This window comes from Monodelphis domestica, chromosome 6 (genome assembly GCF_027887165.1).
Source record: "Monodelphis domestica isolate mMonDom1 chromosome 6, mMonDom1.pri, whole genome shotgun sequence".
Taxonomy (NCBI): domain Eukaryota; kingdom Metazoa; phylum Chordata; class Mammalia; order Didelphimorphia; family Didelphidae; genus Monodelphis; species Monodelphis domestica.
Genome location: NC_077232.1, coordinates 303,538,897 through 303,561,131, shown reverse-complemented (window position 1 = coordinate 303,561,131; position 22,235 = coordinate 303,538,897). Strand labels below are relative to the sequence as shown.

The 22,235-nt window shown below is 36.8% G+C and overlaps 1 protein-coding gene across 3 annotated transcripts in view; it reads right to left on the bottom strand.

Moving 5' to 3' along the window:
* BLTP1 (bridge-like lipid transfer protein family member 1) overlaps positions 1–22,235 on the bottom strand; it is a 219,349-nt gene that overhangs the window by 64,770 nt on the left and 132,344 nt on the right. For all 3 annotated transcript variants that reach the window (XM_056803506.1, XM_056803508.1, XM_056803507.1), the window contains exons 30-38: positions 21,368–21,438; positions 20,501–20,674; positions 19,499–19,619; positions 17,357–17,503; positions 16,782–16,906; positions 16,172–16,371; positions 5,701–5,898; positions 4,472–4,683; positions 2,600–2,751 (exon numbers count right to left, since the gene is read on the bottom strand). In XM_056803506.1, coding sequence (XP_056659484.1) covers positions 2,600–2,751; positions 4,472–4,683; positions 5,701–5,898; positions 16,172–16,371; positions 16,782–16,906; positions 17,357–17,503; positions 19,499–19,619; positions 20,501–20,674; positions 21,368–21,438 — 1,400 coding nt within the window. The remainder of the gene's footprint in view (positions 1–2,599; positions 2,752–4,471; positions 4,684–5,700; positions 5,899–16,171; positions 16,372–16,781; positions 16,907–17,356; positions 17,504–19,498; positions 19,620–20,500; positions 20,675–21,367; positions 21,439–22,235) is intronic.

Here is a 22,235-nt window from a genome sequence, read left to right as displayed (position 1 = left end):
GATTTAGAAAGGGCTGTAGCAAAGGATCAAAGATTTAATTATTTGAAAATATGACCTTCAACAGACATGTGTAAAGCCAGACCTCTGGGCGGTCCTGGGTTAAGCTAGAGCCTCCATTGGCACAGGGAAATTGATGGACAAGTGATTGGTAGATGTGAGAACTGAGGGGAGGCAACTTGGATGGTTTCCTTAAGGATAGGGAGGTCTGAAGACTCGAGGGGTGGTTGAGGAGTTGGTCGGGGTGGTGGGTGTGTGCTCTGAGAAGCTTGCTCTGAAGGAAGCTGAAAGTGGGGGCTCTGAGACTGTTTCTCCATTTTGGTCACGTGAGTAATAGGGACTGATCTCTTTTCTTTGCCCCAGCTATCTAAGGGCTTGGGCCTTTTGGCCCAGCCTAAACAGAAGGGGTATTTAAGCCCTATTCCCTTCTCTCCCTTTTTCTCTTTCTCTATCTCTAATTCCTTTCTTCCTCCTATTGTAATTAAACTCCATAAAAGATTGACTGCTGACTTAAGTTTTCATTTAGGAATTACATAGCTGAATTCCTTGGCGACCTTAAATTAATATATATCAGTCTTTTAAAGTGATTTCCTTGTCACACACTGGAATACTGTAAGTTACTTGAGGACAAAGAGTCTTGCCTGTCTCCCAAGGGGAGACCAATTACTTTGAGAATGACTGAATAATGAGCCCTATTGACCTTTATTAATCTCTGTGGAAGCTGCCAGATTTTGTGTAATATAGCCTAGGGCTCTATGATATTTGAATTTCTTCTTTTTGCAGTATTTGCTCCTTGACCTGGGAGCTCTTGAAGTTGGCTATAACATTCCTGGGAGTTGAACACTTGGGGCTCTTGTTCAAGAATATCAGGGCAGCTTTCTTTTATAATTTCTTATGAGGTCTAGGCTTTTTTTTTGGGGGGTCATGACTTTCAGGTAATACAATAATGCTTAAATTGTATCTCTTGGATCTATTTTCCAGGCTAGATGTTTTTTCAATTGAGATATTTCATATTTTTTTATTCTTTTGATTTTGTTTTATTATTATTTGTTTCTTAATGTCTTGTAAAGTCATTAGCTTCTATTTGTCCAACTCTAATTCTAAAAGAATGAATTTCTTCTATGACCTTTTTGATCCTCCCTTTCCATTTCTACTTTTCTATTTCACTTTTTATGGAAATCTTTTCTTCACTGGATTTTGTTTTGCCTCTTTTCCCAGTATGTCAATTCTGTTTTTTTAAAAACTTTTTAATTGGATTTTTGTGCTTCTTTTTCCAGTTGACCAATTTTGCTTTTTAAGCTATTTTCTTTTTGTATTACTTTCATTTCTTTTTCCCATTTTTCTTTGACTTGTCTTAATTGTTTTTTTAATTCCTTTTTGAGTTTTTCCAGAGCCTGCAACCAAATCTCATTTTTTTTTTTGAAGTTTTGCATGTGGTTGCTTGGATCTCTCTATTCTTTATTGATTCTGTGCTTTGCTCTCTGTTAACACAGACATTTTCTAGTGTTAGGTGTTTCTTTTGCTGTTTGCTCATTTTCCCAGTCTTTTTTGGCCTGTGTACTAAGAGTTGTGAAAGCTGCTGATTCTTTTTCCTCTGATGATGGTTTGCAGGTCTCAGTACTCAGAGCTTTTTTGTCCTAGGGCCAAGTGCTTTACCATGGTGCAGCCCCGAAAGGGTCAAGCACTTCTGTGGGCTGCTGTAAGGGCCTGGGATTTCAAGGGGGTAGGTCTGGGGTACTTTGTTGGTAGAAGTGTAGGCAGGATGATCCTGGGATCCTGAAGTTAGTCTATGCCTAGGCTCTAATCCTGGCACAGAAGGTGGGGAGTGGGGTTGTCAGGGTGTTGGCTGGAACTCCTCTTGTGCAGGTTTGCTTCCAATTCTCCCTTAATCCATGACCATCAACTCTCTCTGCCTATCTTTCATGTTGTATTCAGCAGGAGAACCCCATCACATTTTCTTGCTGTTGGTTTTTGAATTCTGTTGTTTTTTGCTTTTTGTTATTTTTTGTTTTGCTTATTTTAAAAACTCTTACCTTCTGTCTTGGAATCAATACTGTGTATTGGTTCCAAGGCAGAAGAGTGGTAAGGGCTAGGCAATGGGGATCAAGTGACTTGACCAGGGTCACACAGCTGGGAAGTGTTTGAGGCCAGATTTGAACCTAGAACCTCCCATCTCTAGGCCTGGCTCTCAATCCACTGAACTACCCAGCTATTCCAAAATCCTGTTGTTTTTGAGGCACTTTTTAAAGATTGGTTTGAAAGGATCATCAGAACCGTTTTAGCTTTTGCTGCTACTAAGCCACCATCTTGGCTTTGCCCCAGAGTGTTTTGCTAACCTCTGAAGAGTCTGTCCCTGGGTCCATGGCAGAAGCCACTCAAAAACTGGGTAGGACATGTCAGGACCTGACATCTGTTGGCACACATAGTCTTGTGAAATCCAAGGTCACATCCTCATCATAAGGAGGTGCCCAGACTATTACAGGAACATACATTTCAAAAAAAAAAACAGGTAAAACTGAATAAGTATTCTATAAGGTATTCTATTAGTATTCTATAAAATAGGACTCCAATACCAAAATGAATTATTTTTTAATAGCCTTACCTAGAAAAGGCATGTGTAGGTGATCTCACATTGGTTGGAGCAGCAAAACTAAACCAAATTTCTTTGACAGTCAACTTCATGCTGCAGGAATCTGGTGGGGGAGGCATTAAAGGAAGATCTTTTTTCAAATCATCTGACTCAACTCCTTCATCCTACATAAAAAGACACAAATCAACAGACATCAATTGCTGTTCAAATTCTGTAAGCCTATGACAAATTATAAAGCCTTCAGAAATCATACAGTCTCTCCATTGCCCTCAGATAAGTTGGGTATTATTTATATTTTATTTTACCAATGAGAAGCCCAAAAAATTTAAAGGACTCCCAAGTCATACAGGTAGTATAAATTGTGGTAAGAGGACCAAAATACAGGTCTTTCCACTCCCCAACAAAGCATTCTTTCTTAGTTGTGACAATAGAACATCATTTATAATGAAGACTTCTTAAAGTCATAAACTTTGGCTCAAAGTTCTACAGGTTACAACAGTAATAATTTGTTGATTCAGGTATTTAAATTCTCCAAAATGTGTAATAGAAGAGATATTTTCTTCCATGTGGTATTATGCAACGACAGCTATTCTCTGTAATAATCTTCTGATTTTGAAGAAAGGGGTTCCCAGATAGCTTAAGTAATTTACCCAAGGTCACATGTATAATTATAGACAGAACAGAGAACTCATATAACCTACTGAATAGAAGAGACCTGAAAAATCCTCTCTCTCTCAAAAACAACAACAAAAAAAGGATCATTTACCTAAATATTTTAAAAACTGGAATAAAAAGGAACAATCTTTTTCAACCAGAATATTTTTAACAAATAGAAAAAACAATTGCAACAATGAGGGTTAATATTTAATTGAAATACACACACATACACACACAATGCCAAAGGAAACAGAACTTTAGACAGACTTAAAAGGGGAAAGAGAGAAAATGCACTTTGCTTGTTTATTTGCTAATGAATGCTTTTCCAAAGTAAATGCCCATTAATTGGGGAATAGTTCAACAAATTGTGGTACATAAATATAATTAAATATTATTGGTTTAAAAGAAGAAATAAAGATGAATAGAGAGAAGCACAAACAGGTACAAATTGATTGTGAAATGAAAAGAACCAAGAAAACAGTATGCACAATTACAATAATAAATAACCAATCAAAATGGAAAGTTTTCAAATAACATCGATCTTGGCCATAAGGAAGAAAAAGAAGACACCTATTCTCCTCCTTTGTATAAATCTGGGATTGTGGGCATAAGCAATACATACAAACAGTATCTGAACTGTTTTATATGTTGGTTTTGCTAAATTGTTGACTTTTTTCCCCCTTTTTCTTTTTTATAAGGGTTAGTCCTCTAGGGGCAAAGAAGAATATACTGAGAAAAGTAAATGATACAAACATGTTAAAAAAACAAAAAGGATATCAATAAAAATTTATAATCAGAAGTTTTTAAAAGGCCTACTTTAAAAAAATGTCAATAAATATCTGATTATTTGATTCTACATTGTTAATGTTAAAGGTTGCACATACTTTTCTTTATTTTGCATGTTAATTTATTTTGTGGATTTAGTGTATAGTAACCAAAAAGCAAAAAACACTATGCAGAAAAAAAAAAGATGCAGACTGCTGTCCTCAAAGCTCATAACATGAAGTTTGACATATATTCATAGATTTCGAACTTAGGTGGCATAATTGGAGAGCACACTGTCCCACAAAACATTTCATGCAACTATAAAAAGAAAGTTCGATTTTTCTTCATTTCTAATATCAGAATATTTTTCAAAAAACATTGACATCAATAATTTAATAAGATATAATAAACTTTTAAAGTAAAGAAAGCAAATGTGCTCCAGAAATATGCTTAGTCACCAACCTGTTCATCTGAAATAGAATTTCCATTTATGTCTGAGGAAGGGCTAATTCGGTCACAAGGAAGATTATCATCAGACACATCAGTATTATAGCCACTACCGGTTGGGGAATCAGAAGAATTATTGGATGTCAGTAGTCCACCCCTATCTGTGGCATTAGATTTACCCATAACGCCAATAGCATTGTATAAAATAGCTCCAGACTGTCTTCCTCCTATAAAGATAGGAATAGAAAAATGTTTGAAAGTTATTCTCTGAAGTATTTCTTTAAATTCCAGAACTGAACTGTTTATCATTTTCTCTACCAAAAAAGATGTTTTCATAAAAAATGTGTAACAATTGCTGCTATCTGAAGAAATTAAAGTTTTATTCTCAATATTATGTAAGTAAAACTGAAAGCTTTATAAAAATTAAACTTTGTTCTTTTAAACACTATCTCTCTCAAATAATTTCCTGGTGTCTTCATGCTTCCTCCTCACTGAGCATCCCTCAGCCTGAAATACAATCCCTCCTTATATTGCCTGTGGGATCCCTGAAGGCCTTTTTAAAAATCATCTCCAGGGTTGCCTGCAACAGGAGGCCTTTTTTTTTTTTGACACATCTCTGTAGATGTTGATATCCACCTTCACAAAACTGTATTGCAGTTATTTTATATATTTGTGTGTACCTATTATAAAAAACCATAGTATGGCCCACGGGCCAAATCCTGCCCACAATAAAGCAAAACATAGAAACATAAAAACTATTTTAACTGTAAAAAAGTAGGTGGTAGATGGATTTGGCTCTTGGAGTATAGTTTGCCAACTCTTACTAAAGATGTCTGTTGTTTTCCCCAATATAATGCAAACTTTCCTGATAGCAAGGATTTCTGTCTTTGTACCAGATATTTTCTCTTTTATACTCTCAACCCTTTTGTACATCTTCTTTCATTAAACTCTCAGCTCAAACTGCTTTCTCCATGGAAGCCTCTTCTGGTTCCTGCTCTCCACTCCGAATCATTGGTTCCCTTCCTGCTCCCACAACTAACAAGCAGAAACACACAAATGCCTCAATTAGTACGTTTTTGCTGCTTTACCCTCTCTTTGCCTTGGTGTATTTTCTGTGACACAGTGGGTGCCTTGGCTACTGACTTCTCCGGGTATCACTTTTAAGACAGTAGTGATACATCTACTCCAAACAACTTGAATTTTCTTGTAAAATCCCTGACAGAAACTCTCCACAGGGTGCTTACCTTTTATTGTTAGGTTTTCAAGTCCACATTCAAACATTATCCAGCCCCATTTTTCCTGGCTAGGGCCAACTCGAGTTACATCTGGAATGGCCTGATGATCAGTTTCATCCACAAAAGTAAATTCATCCAACTCTTCAAGAGTAAATAAAACCTTCGACTTCTCAAAAGGAATAGCAGTGATGGCACAGGTCCCATTATCTATTTCCAAAAGAAAACACCAAAAGTTCTTTCATGGGTGATTTTTTAAGTTATGAAAAATTTTAGTTATGGGCAGAAGGACACTATAAGAAAGGAGTAATTAACATATACTTCTTTACCATACAACCTTTTGAAATTCCCCAATATTCTTTAGGTAATAAATATGAAGAAAATTTTTGTTTGCCTTTTGCTTTTTTAAAGAGGAAAATCTGAGAAATAGGACATAACTCTTTAAAGGCAATTTGACTGAATTCAGTTTTGGAAGAAAGACTATTTTAAAAATCTAGAATAACAACTGATATGGAAAAAACAAAGCCGACTGTTTTAGCTCAGGGAAATGTCCAACCTGAATATACCACTGAGTGATCTATATGTAGATGAAACAAAATCAATTTACCAGATACCCACTTGAGAAAAAAGGGTATTCTTAGCCTAGAACAGAAAATCACTGCACAATAAATGGCTGTACATAAAGATTACCCTCAGAAAGTGGCCTACCTCTACAGCTAGGCTCTGTCTTTGTTATGATATAAAAGATGTTTTAAGGTGGCTCAGGTACAGATCATTTAGATTTTTTTTTTAATCAGCAGCAACACTTTTAAGTAAAAAATAAAGGAAAAATATCCTCTGTGCAAAAACCTCTCCAGAGCCCAATACAAAGATCACCCATATTCCTCACTTAGACATCTGACCAGGAAGGAACAAGGCAGTGGCCACCAACCCCAAGGAATTAAAATCCACAAACACCAAAACAAAACAAACAAACAAACAAACAAACAAAAACACACACACACACAAGAAGAAAACTTTAACCCTTAGTAATTTTTATGCAGAAAAAACCCAGACTAAACATGAGACAGCAGAAGATGACAATTAAACACACACAAACCTTCAAAAAAAATGGAAATTGGTCACAAGTTCTTGAAGAGTTAAAATCTGAGACTGTGAGAAAAATGGAAGAGATGTGGTAAGAAAAGTGGGAAATAATTCAAAAAGAAAATAACAGTTTAAAATACAGGATCTCTCACTTGGAATTGAAGCCCCAAAATCCAATGAAATAATAAGCAAACTGAAGACCAGAAATGATCTCCTGGAAGCCATGAAAAGCAGGATAGACCAAACTGAAAAGGAAAATCAAAAGATCTTTGCTGAAAACCAGTCATTAAAAACTAGAACTGGGCAAGTAGAAGCCCATGATCTCACAACACAGCAAGAATTAATAAAGCAAAGTCAAGAATGACAGATTAGAAGGCAACACAAAATATCTCATTGAGAAGGTGGTTGACCTTGAAAATAGATCTTGGAGAGACAATGAGAATCATAGGCCTACTTGAAAACCTGGAGATAACCAGAAACCTTGACATCATACTACAAGAAATTATCCAAGAAAACTGCCCTGAGGTTCTGCAACAAGAGGGCAAATTAGACACTGAAAGAGTCCATAGATCACTTACTACACTAAATCCTCAAAAGACAACCCCCAAGAATATAACTGTCAAATTCAAGAGCTTCCAAGCTAAGGAGAAAATATTATAAGAAGCTAGAAAGAGACAATTTAGATATCAAGGAGCACCAATCAGGATTACACAGGATCTGGCATACTCCACACTAAAAGACCTCAAGACTTGGAATATGATGTTCAGAAAGGCAAGAGAACTGGATCTACAACCAAGGATCACCTACCCATCAAAACTGACTATATACTTCCAGGGGAAAGTATGGGCATTCAACAAAATAGAAGACTTTCAAATATTTGTAAAGTAAAGAACAGAATTAAACAGAAAATTTAACATTGAAATACAAAAACCAAGAGAAACATGAAAAGGTAAATACAAAGGAGAGGGGTCTTATTTTTTTTCCTTTAAAGGCCTCAATAAGGCCAAATTATTTATATCCCTATATGGAAAAATGTTATTTGTAACTGTCAAAAATTGTATTCGCTATTATAGTAGTTAGAAAAATAATCCATAGGTAGAGATTGGGGTATTAAGTGGTTTAAAATCATATATAAAAAAGAAGAAATAACCTAACACATGCATGGGAGATTCTGCTCTATTAAATTAAATGCTTTTCCTAAGTCAATGGAAGACAAGCACAGGGGAATGCTACATCCCTTTCAATTCTACATTTTCCTCTGCTCCTGAGTTCCTTGCCCCTTGCCCTATCACTGCTTTTCTCTTGCCAAACCTCAGACTTGGATGACTGCCACCATCTGCATTCAAGAGCTGCTGAATGAAGATGGATAAAAGCCCTCATCCAAGCTGGCTGGGCAAAATAAAAATCCATGTTATCTAACCTCACCTGGGCCCTCACTGCAGCAAGAAATTCCTCCCTAATCAGTTGCTATTTCACTCCCTACAAGAACAATTTTGAACATTCTCTTCTTTCCTCAAAAGATCTACACTGTCTCCTCCCTGTCTCACCTGACAACCTTATCTCTTAAGTTATGGGAAAATCTCAGGCCATTATATACTAGCTTCTCTAAGCCCATTCTCTTTGTCTCAAATCCCTTTGATAACATCTCCCAAATCTTCCTCTCTTCCTCAAGTCTCTGACTTTAAAGAGGTAATCCTTCTTGCCAAGGCTGAGCCCTTTACAGAGATATTTGATTGCACCTTGCCCTCCAAAAGAATGATCTCCAAAAGATCAATCATCTTTCTCACCCTCAAAATCTCCAATTTCTCATGAAACCCTAGCATTCACTCAATCATAAGTCTTTTTTTTTGCAGTATTGTACTATATTTTATGTCTTTAAAAATGTTATTATGAGAAGGGATCCATATGCTTTACATGGCTGTCAAAGGGTCCATGAGCCTGAAAAAGGGTTAAGAAATTCTGCCCTATACTTTCTCTTTTAGTAACCTCATCCCTCCCATGGATTTTAACTATCAGTTCCATAGAGATGATTCTAATATCTACATATCTAGCCCCTTTTCTCCCCTTATCACCAATTGCCTATTAGACATTTCAAACTGGAGCTATCTCAAATTCAACACATTGAAAATTGCACTCATTTTCGTTCCCCAATGGCCTCTGTCTCTTTTCAAACTTTTGATTTCTGTCAAACACACCACCATGCTTTCACAGTTGGTAAATTTGGCTTTATCCTCATTTTCTCATACCCATCACCCCACACATCCAATCAGATGCCACATCTTGCCATTTCTACTTTTCCAAATCTCTTTCCCATGTGGAAACTTCTTTCCACTCACACCTTGGCTACTGATTTTGTCCAGCCCCTCATCATCTCTGACCTAAATTATGCAATAGCTTAATTATTCTCTGCATCTCAAGCTAGTCACCACAGCAGGTTATCCCACTGTATAACAACAATTGAACACATATGGTAATGTCATTGCCCTCTTCATCCAGGTCTAGTGGACTCCTAGGGCCTCTAAGGATCAGATATGAACTCCTCTTAGGGGCTTTGACAATTCTTTGCAACCCAGCTCCAAACTATCTTTCCAGCCTCAAAAGACACTACTGCCCCTGTCCCTCTCCCACTCTATATGTAGTTCGTCCTTGCTCCACCACCCAAGACAAGAACAAGACCTTAAGTCGAGGAGTGTTTGGAGTTTTATCATTAGCACTGGCTTTATATATATCATCTCATTTGCCTTCAGAAAAACTCTGGAAATTAAGCTGGACAAGTATTATTCTCTGGGCTTCAGAGCCAAGGTGAACAATGGGATTCAGATCTCCTGACTCTAAAAACCTTTACTATTTCTGAGGATCAGGCCACTTCACTAAGGATGTTAGAATTCTTTAGAAACCCTAAATGTACTTAACTGTCTAGAGCAAGCCCACTGACAGCATTTCCTGGGGAAGCTTGCTCTGCTTCTCTACTCTGTCTTGGACTCCAATGTGCTCAACAGGAGGGAACATAAAAAATGACCAGTCAGGAGGTGGAGTCAAGATGGCTGCATAGAAGGAGCAGAAGTTCAGACCTCTGAAAACCCTTCCTTATCGATCACAAACTGAATCCTCCTAGGGGACTGAAAATTAAAACCAACAACAAGACAGAGCCAAGGAACCCTCCTGCTGGACTCAACTCAAAAGGTATGCCCCTCAAAAAGCCGGAATCCGAGAACACTCAGGTTTAAGGAGAAGGTAGAAGGAAGGTCCCAGGACCCATCCTCCCCTCCCCCACCTAGAGTGCTGGGGCTCCAGAGGCAGCAGGGCAGGCTGGGCGGGCAAAGGCTTTGGCCTGGAGGGTGTACCTTTGCGGGCAGGGCAGTGGCAACCTCAGAGCACTGAGCACAGACAGCAGTGAAGGAGCTGGAGAGGGAGCCGGCATCCTAGTCAGAGGTGTGAAGATCTTCCATACTGCTTCAGCCTTCCAGGAGGCTTTTGGTCTGAGAGCACACCTAGCCCAACCCAGCTGAACTTAATCCCATCAAAAGTCTTCAGAACTCAGGGAAGTCTAGGTTGCAACACTGACTGTTGGACTTTAATCCAATCAAAAGCCTCCAGAGGCCAGGGAAGGGCAAACTCCAACACTCCTCGCCCAGAGGCTGCACCAAGAGATCTGACAAAGCTCCAAGAGGGGAAACTGACTGAAAGGCCCAAAAACAAAAAAAATGAGAGGAGCAAAAGCAAAAGCAAATATGGGGAGCAAAGAAGGGGTAAATATGAGCAAACAACAGAAAAGGAAGAAAGAAATTACAATTGACAGCTTCTGTCAATCTTCCAATACACAGTATTGACTCCAAGATGGAAGGTAAGGGTTTTTAAAAAAAAGAGGGGAAAAAGAAAAACATAACAAAAAAAAAAACAACCCCCACCCCTTTTTATTAAGATACTCAATAAGTTAAATATTATGTATCACTATAAGAAAAGAGGTCATTGGTAACTCTTAAAAACTGTTGTTATCACCTGGCCAGCTAGAAGGATTACACTTAGAGGAAACAGTGACAAACTGTATAGAATGAAAGGACAAGACAGAAATAGGTATATAGATATATGCATGCATAAATACATATACATATATATATATATATATATATATATACACACACACACACACATAGCGCTAAAAAAAGAGGTTAATACTAAAAGAAATGAGAAAAGAAACAAATGGGGGTAAATTTATATATCACAAAGAAGCTCATGGTGAGATGGGGTAGACCATCAATACACTGGAAGGGTAAAGAGGTAGGAGATAGGAAATACTCAACTTTTACATGCACTAAAATTGACCCAAAGAGAGAAAAACAATCCAATCCATTGGGGCACCTTATAGGGGAGTAGAAGAGTAACAAACGGACTGGTGGGGAGGAAAGCAATATAACAGAGGGAGAGGGTGGGGGGGTAGATTTAGAAAGACTACAGGGAAAATAAGGGGGGGAACAAGAAGGGAAGGGGATAGAAAGGGAAGTAAAATAAGGGTGGGAACTAGGGGGACTGATTAAAAACAAACATTGGTGTAGAAGGAAATAGTGAATGAAGAAAAGGCAAAACCAGGAGTAGAAATCAAAATGTTGGGAAATACACAACTAGTAATCATAACTCTGAATGTGAATGGAATGAACTCACCCATAAAACGCAAGCGAATAGCAGAGTGGATTAGAATCCAAAACCCTACCATATGCTGTCTACAAGAAACACACATGAGGAAGGTAGATACATACATAGGGTGAAAGTAAGAGGATGGAGCCAAATCTATTGGGCATCAACTTATAAAAAGAAGGCAGGAGTCGCAATCATGATATCTGACAAAGCCAAAGTAAAAATTAATCTAGTTAAAAGAGATAGGGAAGGTAATTACATCTCTATTAAAAGGCAGTATAGACAATGAGGAAATATCAGTATTCAACATGTATGCATCAAATGGCATAGCATCCAAATTTCTAAAGGAGAAACTAGAGGAGCTCAAGGATGAAATAGATAGAAAAACTATACTAGTGGGAGACCTGAACCTTCCTCTATCCGAACTAGATAAATCAAACCAAAAAATAAATAAGAAAGAGGTAAGAGAAGTAAATGAAATCTTAGAAAAATTAGAGTTAGTAGACATATGCAGAAAAATAAATAGGGACAAAAAGGAATACATCTTCTTTTCAGCAGCACATGGTATATTCACAAAAACTGACCATGTATTAGGGCATAAAAACATTGCAAACAAGTGCAAAAGAGTAGAAATAATCAATTCAACTTTCTCAGATCACAATTCAATGAAAATAATAATTAGTAAGGGTACATGGAGAGGTTAATCAAAAATTAATTGAAAATTAAACAATATGATTCTCCAAAACCAGTTAGTTAAAGAACAAATCATAGAAACAATTAATAACTTCATTGAAGAAAATGACAATGATGAGACATCCTTTCAAAACCTATGGGATGCAGACAAAGCAGTACTCAGGGGGAAATTTATATCCTTGAGTTCATATATTAACAAATTAAGAAGGGTAGAGGTCAATGAATTGGGCATGCAAATTAAAAAACTAGAAAGTGAACAAATTAAAAATCCTCAGATGAAGACTAAATTAGAGATCCTAAAAATCAAAGAAGAAATTAATAAAATTGAAAGTCAAAGAACTATTGATTTAATAAATAAGACTAGAAGCTGGTACTTTGAAAAAACAAATAAAATAGACAAAGTACTGGTCAGTCTATTTAAAAAAAGGAAAGAAGAAAATCAAATTGACAGTGTCCAAGATGAAAAGGGAGACCTCACCTCTAATGAAGAGGAAATTAAGGTAATCATTAAAAACTACTATGCCCAATTATATGGCAACATAGTAATATGGGTGATATGGATGAATACTTACAAAAATATAAACTGCCTAGACTAACAGAGGAAGAAATAAATTACCTAAACAACCCCATATCAGAAAAAGAAATTGAACAAGCCATCAAAGAACTCCCTAAGAAAAAATCCCCAGGTCCAGATGGATTCACATTGTATCAAACATTCAAAGAACAACTAATCCCAATATTATACAAACTATTTGACAGAACAAGCCAAGAAGGAGTTCTATTTATTAAATTCATTTTACGACACAAACATGGTACTGATCCTAAAGCCAGGCAGATCAAAAACAGAGAAAGAAAACTATAGACCAATCTTCTTAATGAATATAGATGCAAAAATATTAAATAGGAATCTAGCAAAAAGACTTCAGCAAGTCATCACAATGGTTATTCACTATGACCAGATAGGATTCATACCAGGAATGCAAGGATGGTTCAATATTAGGAAAACCATCCACATAATTGACCATATTAACAAGCAAACTGACAAAAGTCACATGATTATCTCAATTGATGCAGAAAAAGCCTTTGATAAAATACAATGCCCATTCCTATTGAAAACACTAGAAAGTACAGAAATAGAAAGGGCTTTCCTAAAAATAATAAACAGTATATATCTAAAACCATCAGCAAACATCATCTGCAATGGGGATAAAATAGATGCATTCCTAATAAGATCAGGAGTCAAACAAGGATGCCTATTATCACCCCTATCATTTAACATTGTACTAGAAACACTAGCAGTAGCAATTAAGAGAAGAAAAAGAAATTGAAGGTATTGAAATAGGCAATGAGGAGACCAAGATATTACTCTTTGAGGATAATATGATGGTTTACCTAAAGAATCCTAGAGAATCAACCAAAAAGCTAGTTAAAATAATCAACAACTTTAGCAAAGTTGCAGGATACAAAATAAACCCACATAAGTCATCAGCATCTCTATATATCTCCAATCCATCTCAGCAGCAAGAATTAGAAAGAGAAATTCCATTTAAAATCTCCCTAGACAATATAAAATATTTAGGAATCTATTTGTCGAGACAAACACAAGAACGGTATGAACATAACTACAAAACACTCTCCACACAATTAAAACTAGATCTAAACAACTGGAAAAGCATTGATTGCTCATGGGTAGGACGAGCTAACATAATAAAAATGACAATCCTACCCAAATTAATTAATTAATTTAGTGCCATACCCATTGAACTACCAAAAATCTTTTTTACTGAATTAGAAAAAACCATAACAAAGTTCAATTGAAAGAACAAAAGATCAAAGATCTTTTCAGGTCAAAGATCAAAGATATTCAGGGAAATCATGAAAAAAAATGCAAAAAAAGGAGGACTTGCAGTCCCAGATTTCAAACTATACTATAAAGCAGTGGTTATCAAAACAATTTGGTACTGGCTAAGAGACAGAAAGGAGGATCAGTGAAATAGGCTTGGGGTAAATGATCTCAGCAAGACAGTCTATGATAAACACAGTATTTCCAGTTTTGGGGACCAAAACCCACTATTTGATAAAAACTTCTGGAAAACTTGGAAGACAGTATGGGAGAGATTAGGTTTAGATCAACATCTCACACCCTACACCAAGATAAACTCAGAATAGGTGAATGACCTGAATATAAAAAAGGAAACTATGAGCAAATTAGGTGAATATAGAATAGTATACTTATCATATCTCTGGGAAAGGAAAGACTTTAAAACCAAGCAAGAGCTAGAAAAAAATCACAAAATATAATATCAATAATTTTGATTACATCAAATTAAAAAGTTTTTGTACAAGCAAAACTAAACTAATGCAACCAAAATTAGAAGGGAGGCAACAAATTGGGAAACAATCTTAATTACAAAAACCTCTGACAAAGGTCTAATTACTCAAATTTATAAAGAGCTAAACCAATTATACAAAAAATCAAGCCATTCTCCAATTGATAAATGGGCAAGGGACATGAATAGGCAATTTTCAGTTAAAGAAATCAAAACTATTAATAAGCACATGAAAAGGTGTTCTAAATCTCTTAAAATCAGAGAGATACAAATCAAAACAACTCTGAGGTACCACCTCACACCTAGCAGATTGGCTAACATGACAGCAAAGGAAAGTAATGAATGCTGGAGGGGATGTGGCAAAGTCGAGACATTAATTTATTGCTAGTGGAGTTGTGAATTGATCCAACCATTCTGGAGGGTAATTTGGAACTATGCTCAAAGGGTGCTAAAAGTCTGTCTGCCCTTTGACCCAGCCATAGCATTGCTGGGTTTGTACCCCAAAGAGATAATAAGGAAAAAGACATGTACAAGAATATTCATAGCTGTACTCTTTGTGGTGGCCAAAAATTGGAAAATGAGGGGATGTCCTTCAATTGGGGAATGGCTGAACAAATTGTGGTATATGTTGGTGATGGAATACTACTGCGCTCAAAGGAATAATAAAGTGGAGGAATTCCACGGGGACTGAAACAACCTCCAGGAAGTGATGCAGAGTGAGAGGAGCAGAACCAGGAGAACATTGTACACAGAGACTGATACACTGTGGTACAATCTAATGTAATGGACTTCTCCATTAGTGATAATGCAATGACCCCAAACAATCTGGAGGAATCTATGAGAAAGAGCGCTATCCACATCCAGAGAAACACTGTGGGAGTAAAAACACCGAAGAAAAACAACTGTTTGAATACATGGGTTGAGGGGATATGGCTGGGGATATAGACTCTAAATGAACATCCCAGTGCAAACACCAACAACATAGAAATAGGTTCTGATCAAGGACACAAGTAATACCCAATAAAATTGTGCTTTGGCTGTGGGAAAGGTGAGTGGAGCAGAGGGAGGGAAACAATGTGATTATTGCAACCAAGGAATAATCTAAATTGACTAAATAAACTAATTCAAATAGAGAAAAAAAAACAAAACATTTCTTACATAATTTCAAATATAATTCATTATTAACCCATGACTTTAAGTGATCACAAAGTGGCTTGGATTGGATTAATCACAACATCATTTAATTTCATATTTGGATAAAAACTTACAGATCATCTAGTACAATAAAAACTCTTGAATTAGACCAAAAAAAAAAAAAAGACCAGTCAACTTCATGCCCCTATCCATCCCAGGGGGACTGAATGCTTAATGTCAAGAAGAAAGGTCCCGGAGACAAGGAAAAAAAGTCTTGTTTCTAGAATCTTATTGGGACACGAGCATCAGACAGTTAAATACATTAACACAGGACTCTTTCTTATAAGCTGATTCAAGTAGTCCCAGTGAACAGGGGACAGAAAACTACTTTTGTCTTCTGACCAAACCTGTGATTTCATTCATATTTGGAAACGCCAAACAAGGCACTCTTTCTCATTCTCTCTCTGAAGTGGGTCTGACCCTGCCCTGTATCTCATGGTGTCAGAGCAGCCTGGGCTGGGGCTGCACCACCATAAAGGGTCAAAGGAAACAATTTTCAAAGAAAATTTTCCAAGTCAAAGAAAACTGACTTGGTGGTATTCCCCCACCTGTCGTATCAAGGCCCCTTAGCTGTCCGTGTACTCGATGGATGTTTAACTTGGCAGCAACTTCTTTGCCTTTTTCGGCTCCAGCATTGGATCGCAGAGAGCCCGAAGACTGAGGCTGCATTTTGCTGGCATGGACATATCTATCTAAGTTGGAGGTCCTGCCAGGCTCGGTACTGTTTGATGTCTCTTCAACCACACCTCTTATCAAGAGAAGAAACAGGAGCATTACTAGAAATGTAGGAACCGGCAGCTTAAATAAAATCATTCAATTATTAATGTCTACAGCTTAAGAGTATGTTTCTATATCATGTTAAAATTAAGGGCAACTCTGATCTCAATAATTTCTAAATTTTAAAAAAGGAACAACTTTTATTACAAATATAACCAACCAATTTTCATGTTTTGTTCATAAAGAAAATGGGGCTTCTCTGCTTCTTGCCCTGACAACTTGTTTTCTCTTATATGCTAGATACTAGGAATTTCACTTTTCAGACATATGAGAAAGAACACTTGTCATTTTTAATTTTTTAAAGGTTTGCTTTACTAAATTGTGCAATGAAAATGGCATTCTTGTTTTATGCAACAACAACAACAACAACATTCTTTATACCTATTCATACGAACTTGTGTAGCAATTCTATCAAAGCACAATGCCACAAGAGAAACATGAGTTACACTTCTCCCAGAAGCTGTAGGAGATTCTTCTACTGATGCTTGCAATAAACACAAGTTTACCTATAATACAAAGTGGTATAAAGAAATGTTAGTAACATTAGCTGAATTAGTCAAAGTCCAAAATGATTATACTTTTAAAAGTTTCTGACAAAAAGGTCACATTTACCCTTTGAGTAGGATGTGAACTTGAAAGCATGTAAGATTAATGAAGTGTCTGCCCTTGTGCGAAATGACAAGTATAAAAATGTAAAATTTGAAAGTCATCATCCAATCCATTTTAAAACTTTAGAAGATTGATTCTAAGCATTTTGCTAGACGTTGTTATTAAAATGTCAGGGTCATTTTCGTCCAGATTTTACGTTCCCACTGTGTCATTTAATGAGTCGTGTAAAACCTAGCAATAAGTAGAAATCCAAATCTACCCATCAACTATGACAGTTTGGAAAGCCAAGTGGTAGGACACTGACACTGTTCCTCACGTTCTCCCTCAAACACAGACTAAATGATTACCTTGGGGATGCTGACATTGGCCTGCAGACCTTTAATGGTTACATTATCCTGCTTGGGCATAAGATTCGTCTGTACTTGTCCTTGGTTGGCACGTCCTGTGGTCGGCTGCTCAGTTTTTGTTCCTCTAATATCCTGCTTGGAGGACAACTGAGAAGATGGAAATGGTGATGATTATTTTTACCAATAATCACAGTGAACAGCTTTCAGGATTATCAACATCTCCTAACCCTGTCTGGAAGGTCATTTTAGCTGGACACTCAGGCAACTTAACTTCCAAGGCTCAGAGTTTCTGGTCTTACCTGGTCCTATATTTGCAGCCTTACACTCAAGTTCAGTTCATTAGAGGGGAAACTAATCAAGTAATCTGCAAAGTGAGGAAGTCAATGGACATAGAATTGCCACATACACAGAGGGCAGATGGAGAGTCATACAAACAACTTCCAGGATCACAATTATACTGCCTCTAGGAAAACAGACTTAACTGCAAAGGACGAAGAGTCCGTCCAATAATTCATTCCATTAAGTACATAAAGTAAAATATTAGGTTCATTCAAAGCATTGGATGGGGCAGCTAGGTGGCACAGGGGATAGAATGCTGGGCCTACTATGTGCTAAGCTCCTTCTACTAATGAAGGTCAGAGTCTTCTCTGAAACATCTAAAATTAAGGTCCAATACCAGGGACAGAGATAGAATGGATTAGAGGCAGGATTTGAATCTAGGGCCTCTGGGCTCCCAAACCAGGGCTCTTCCTCTCTACTATGCTATTGTGCCTTTCATGTACTCTCATCACTCTATAATTACCAAACCAAACCAAACCCAAAAAAAAAGAAAGGAAAAAAAGAAACAAACCCAAAGGCCTTTGAAGGCTATAGTGTTCTTCCTGCAAAAACACTGCTAACACATAGTCCCACCCCTTTCTAATCCATGCAGCCAGTCCCTTCTCTTGTGAGCAGAGTATTCATTCTAGATCATACCAAAGCTGATCTGGCACTCTATCATTCACATGGCATGGACAGGAGAACTGTGATCTAAGAAGTGACCTGATTTGCACACATAGGCAGTGGGACACCAAAAGATGCCTGCTCACTATGCTGTCCCTGGACCTCAGCATCAGTGCTTCAAGGATCCAATCACGCTGAATCTATCATCCCATGATCTGGAGATGTGAAAATAGAAACAGTCCAGAGAGCTTCTTAAGTTGATTCTACTTAAAGGAAACCTCTGCTCTCGCTCTCTGTTCCCCAGGAGAGGCTCACAAGTGACTTAGGTTCTCCCTCTAACTAAATTAAGAAAATGATGTAAATAAGATCTGAGACCTAGAAAGATGATCCCTAATAGAATACCAGTGTCTAACTTAAACTATATTTTATTGAATCACATGGCTGGAACTACTATATAAAATCACAACTTTTGTTCTAAAATAAGCCAAACTATTTAATGGAAGATTCAGTTAAAAACAAAAAGCAAACAAACCTTGATTTATCACAAAATTTAAGGCATGTAGCAACTGATCCCAAAGGTAGGGACTTGGTTTTGTTTTTTGTTTTTTTAATAAAAAGAGAGCCTGTTAAGAGCAGAAGACCACTCACAAAAGTTCACAGTTTTGATGAAGGACTTGGAATTATTAACCTATTTTAGAAACAAAATTAAAAAAAGTTTCGTATTTTTAAATATAATTGGTCATCTTTATCAATTCTCAGTACCATTTATGTCTTTTTTTATGGGGAGTCCAAGGTAAACCAATTTTATACCAAATAACAGGGAAGTTTCACAAACACCAAATTAAGTATGCCAATATTATTGTATGGATATTTTCTGGCTTCCCCCCAGACCCGGAATACTCTTCCTCCTCAACTCCTCACTTCCTGGGCTCCTGGCTTCCTTCAAGTCCCAACTACAATCTCAGTGTCTTCAGGAAGACTTTCCTTTCCCCCCTTAAAGCTAGCTCCTTCTCTCTGCCCATTCTCTCCTACTGACATCTCATCTATTCCAACCTGCTTTCCTATTGTCTCCCCTGTTAAGAGGGCATGCACTGTCTGGACCTTCCTTTGTGTCCCTAGTGTTTAATACGGGGCCTGGCAAATACAGGTGTAGGCAATTGGTCAATGTTTGTTGACTGACTAGGAGAAAGACAATCGTACATTTTCAGAGAAGGTTGTCTTGCTAGTTTGCACAGCTTCTCTCAGGACCTTGGAATGAAGATGATCCACTATTGAAGCTGGGTGCCGAGTACTGGCCCAGTGAACCATTGCTTCAATATATCTGCAAGAAGGAAGAAAAACACATTTAGCAAAAAAGGGGCAGACATGAAGTTTACTCAATAGTAAAGTCAATGGGATTGAGAACTATAGGAGAACATGTGCAACAATTCTACAACACTGTGATGCAGATAAATATTTAGGCAAGACTCTCACTCCCACATGCTTTCTCCAAGAATGAGAACTTAAGATAAAGTCATCTTCTATTCGCAATACAGTAATAAGATCACTCTAGTCTCTTAATTTTTACTGTTTTACACAGAAGCCTTCAAAGGGATTTTCCATAAAGCAAGCTTACTCTAGCCCTCATTCATTTCTCTTTCTTTGGAACTCCATTAGTAAGCATAATTCATCACACAGTTTTGTATTTAACTATATGGCACCATCATTTTCAGACTATAAGCTCTCTGAGGAGGAAGGTCACACATAACTGTCTTATTTACTACAATGTGTAATAGATACAAAATGAAAAAAAGCTGATCAACAATTTTAGATTTAGCAGCTCAGGAACACGAGACATATTTTGCAATTGCAGTATTGGAAGTCAGAGGGAACTAAATTAGTAGACGCTAACCTGAGCACATCACTTCCCTTTCCTTTCCCTCTATCCTCCAGATTTCCTAACCTTTGTCTAGATTTCCCTTTAACTCATCATATTCTGTGTTTGCATCCATCTTTATTTGTGTCTAAGTTATAGATCTCCTATTAGATGGTAAGGTCTTTGAGGATAAGAACTGAGCTTGTTTTCTGCTTTGTACCCCCAGCTCCTTGCACATGGTAGTGGAATCTGACTTTTTGTGGAATCTGACTTCCCTTTGCAGGCTACTATTCTGTTATTTAAGTCATTCACTACTATCTTTGTAGAGATGTGCTTAAAGAAAATACCTGTCTAAAGCTTCAGCTACCAGGGGTGTCAGAACCACATCTACAGTTCCTTTTACTTCTACTATAGCCGTTGTCCTGGTCTGAGAGACTGGCTGATCAAGGGTCCACTCTTCTGTTAACGTCTCATCATCTGTATTATCCATGACTTTCTTTTCCAAAGGGGTATATGGAGTACTGTGGAAGTCAAACCAAAGGTGAAATTAGCTTTTTTCAAATTCTGAAGTAGGACTTAAAATCACTGAGATAGCAATATATTTTTATAAGATAAAAGTTTTACTGTTTCTAAAAAACTAAAGAAAGTCACACTATGTACATGCATGAATCCATGAATTCTTAAATTAGTCGCCTTAAGCAATTAAATAGAGATTACAATGACAAGATGCCCTTCCTAGACAGGCTACATATAAAAGGCTACAAAAATCACAGATGACTAGTAGATTGAACACGAAAAATGAAAAGCAAATCTAAATTAGATAGGAGCCCTTCTAACAGGCTTTTAACATCTTATTTTATGACTGTCAAATATTAAATTCCCAATGCTAACTTACCTTACATAAAACCTTCTTTCCGTTTATAAACATCAAAAAAAAATGATGTATGAAAAACTTTGCAAACTCTAAAGAGCTATATAAATGGAAGATAACATTATTATCTCACAATATGAGTCATAAACATTCTTCTAATAATGCTTTTAGTTTTGGTTTAAGCAATGCTGTAAATAAAAGAGGCTGATGATTCCAATATTGTTGTTCCTACATCTTCCTGTGTTCCTATTTAATTAAGTAAATATAAATGAATTCAGAAAGCTAAAATCTATAGATAAAATCAATTTTAATATTAAAAAAGGGCTAAATCATTTTTACTCACTTGGATGTTGTTCCTGTGAGCTGCATGCCTCTGTCTAGTAAAGAATTAGCTGTGAGGCCTTGTTTGATGACCTAGAACAGTATAAAGTAATCCTTAAAAATTTATCATGAAATATTTCATGAAGTTTCTATGACTTTACATTAGTTCTCATAAATCTATTCACATAAATGGAAGAAAATATGCTGTAAAATAAAAAGGCTAGACCCTATTGCCTCTGAGGACCTCTGCAGTTCTGGAACAATAACAGTGATGGCCAGTTATAAGCCTAATTTAAGTGATTTCTGGGAAAATTGTAAAATGGATTACTGTGGAGAAAATTGGCAACTATGTAGGAAAAGGAAGAAGTGATCTATCACAAATTACTAGCATGGCCTATTTTCAGATCTACAGATGACACAAAGCTAAATTCACCAGCTAACACAGTGAATGATAGAATCAGAAACCAAAAATATGCTGCCAGGCTAGAGTCCTGGGCCACATCTAATAAAATAAAATTCAGTAGGGATAGCAAATGCCTAGCACTTAGATAGAAAAACAAAACAAATACAAAAGTACTTCCCAAGTACAGAGGGGTGAAATGGCCTGATTAGATAGAAATCATTCTGAAAAAGATTTGGAAGATTTTGTGGAGTAGGAGCTCACAGGTCAGCAAAAATGTCTACCAAAGGATTTATACCAGGAATGCAAGGATGGTTCAATATTAGGAAAACCATCCACATAATTGACCATGTCAACAAGCAAACTGACAAAAATCACATGATTATCTCAATAGATGCAGAAAAAATCCTTTGATAAAATACAACACCCATTCCTATTGAAAACACTAGAAAGTACAGGAATAGAAGGGCCTTTCCTAAAAATAATAAAC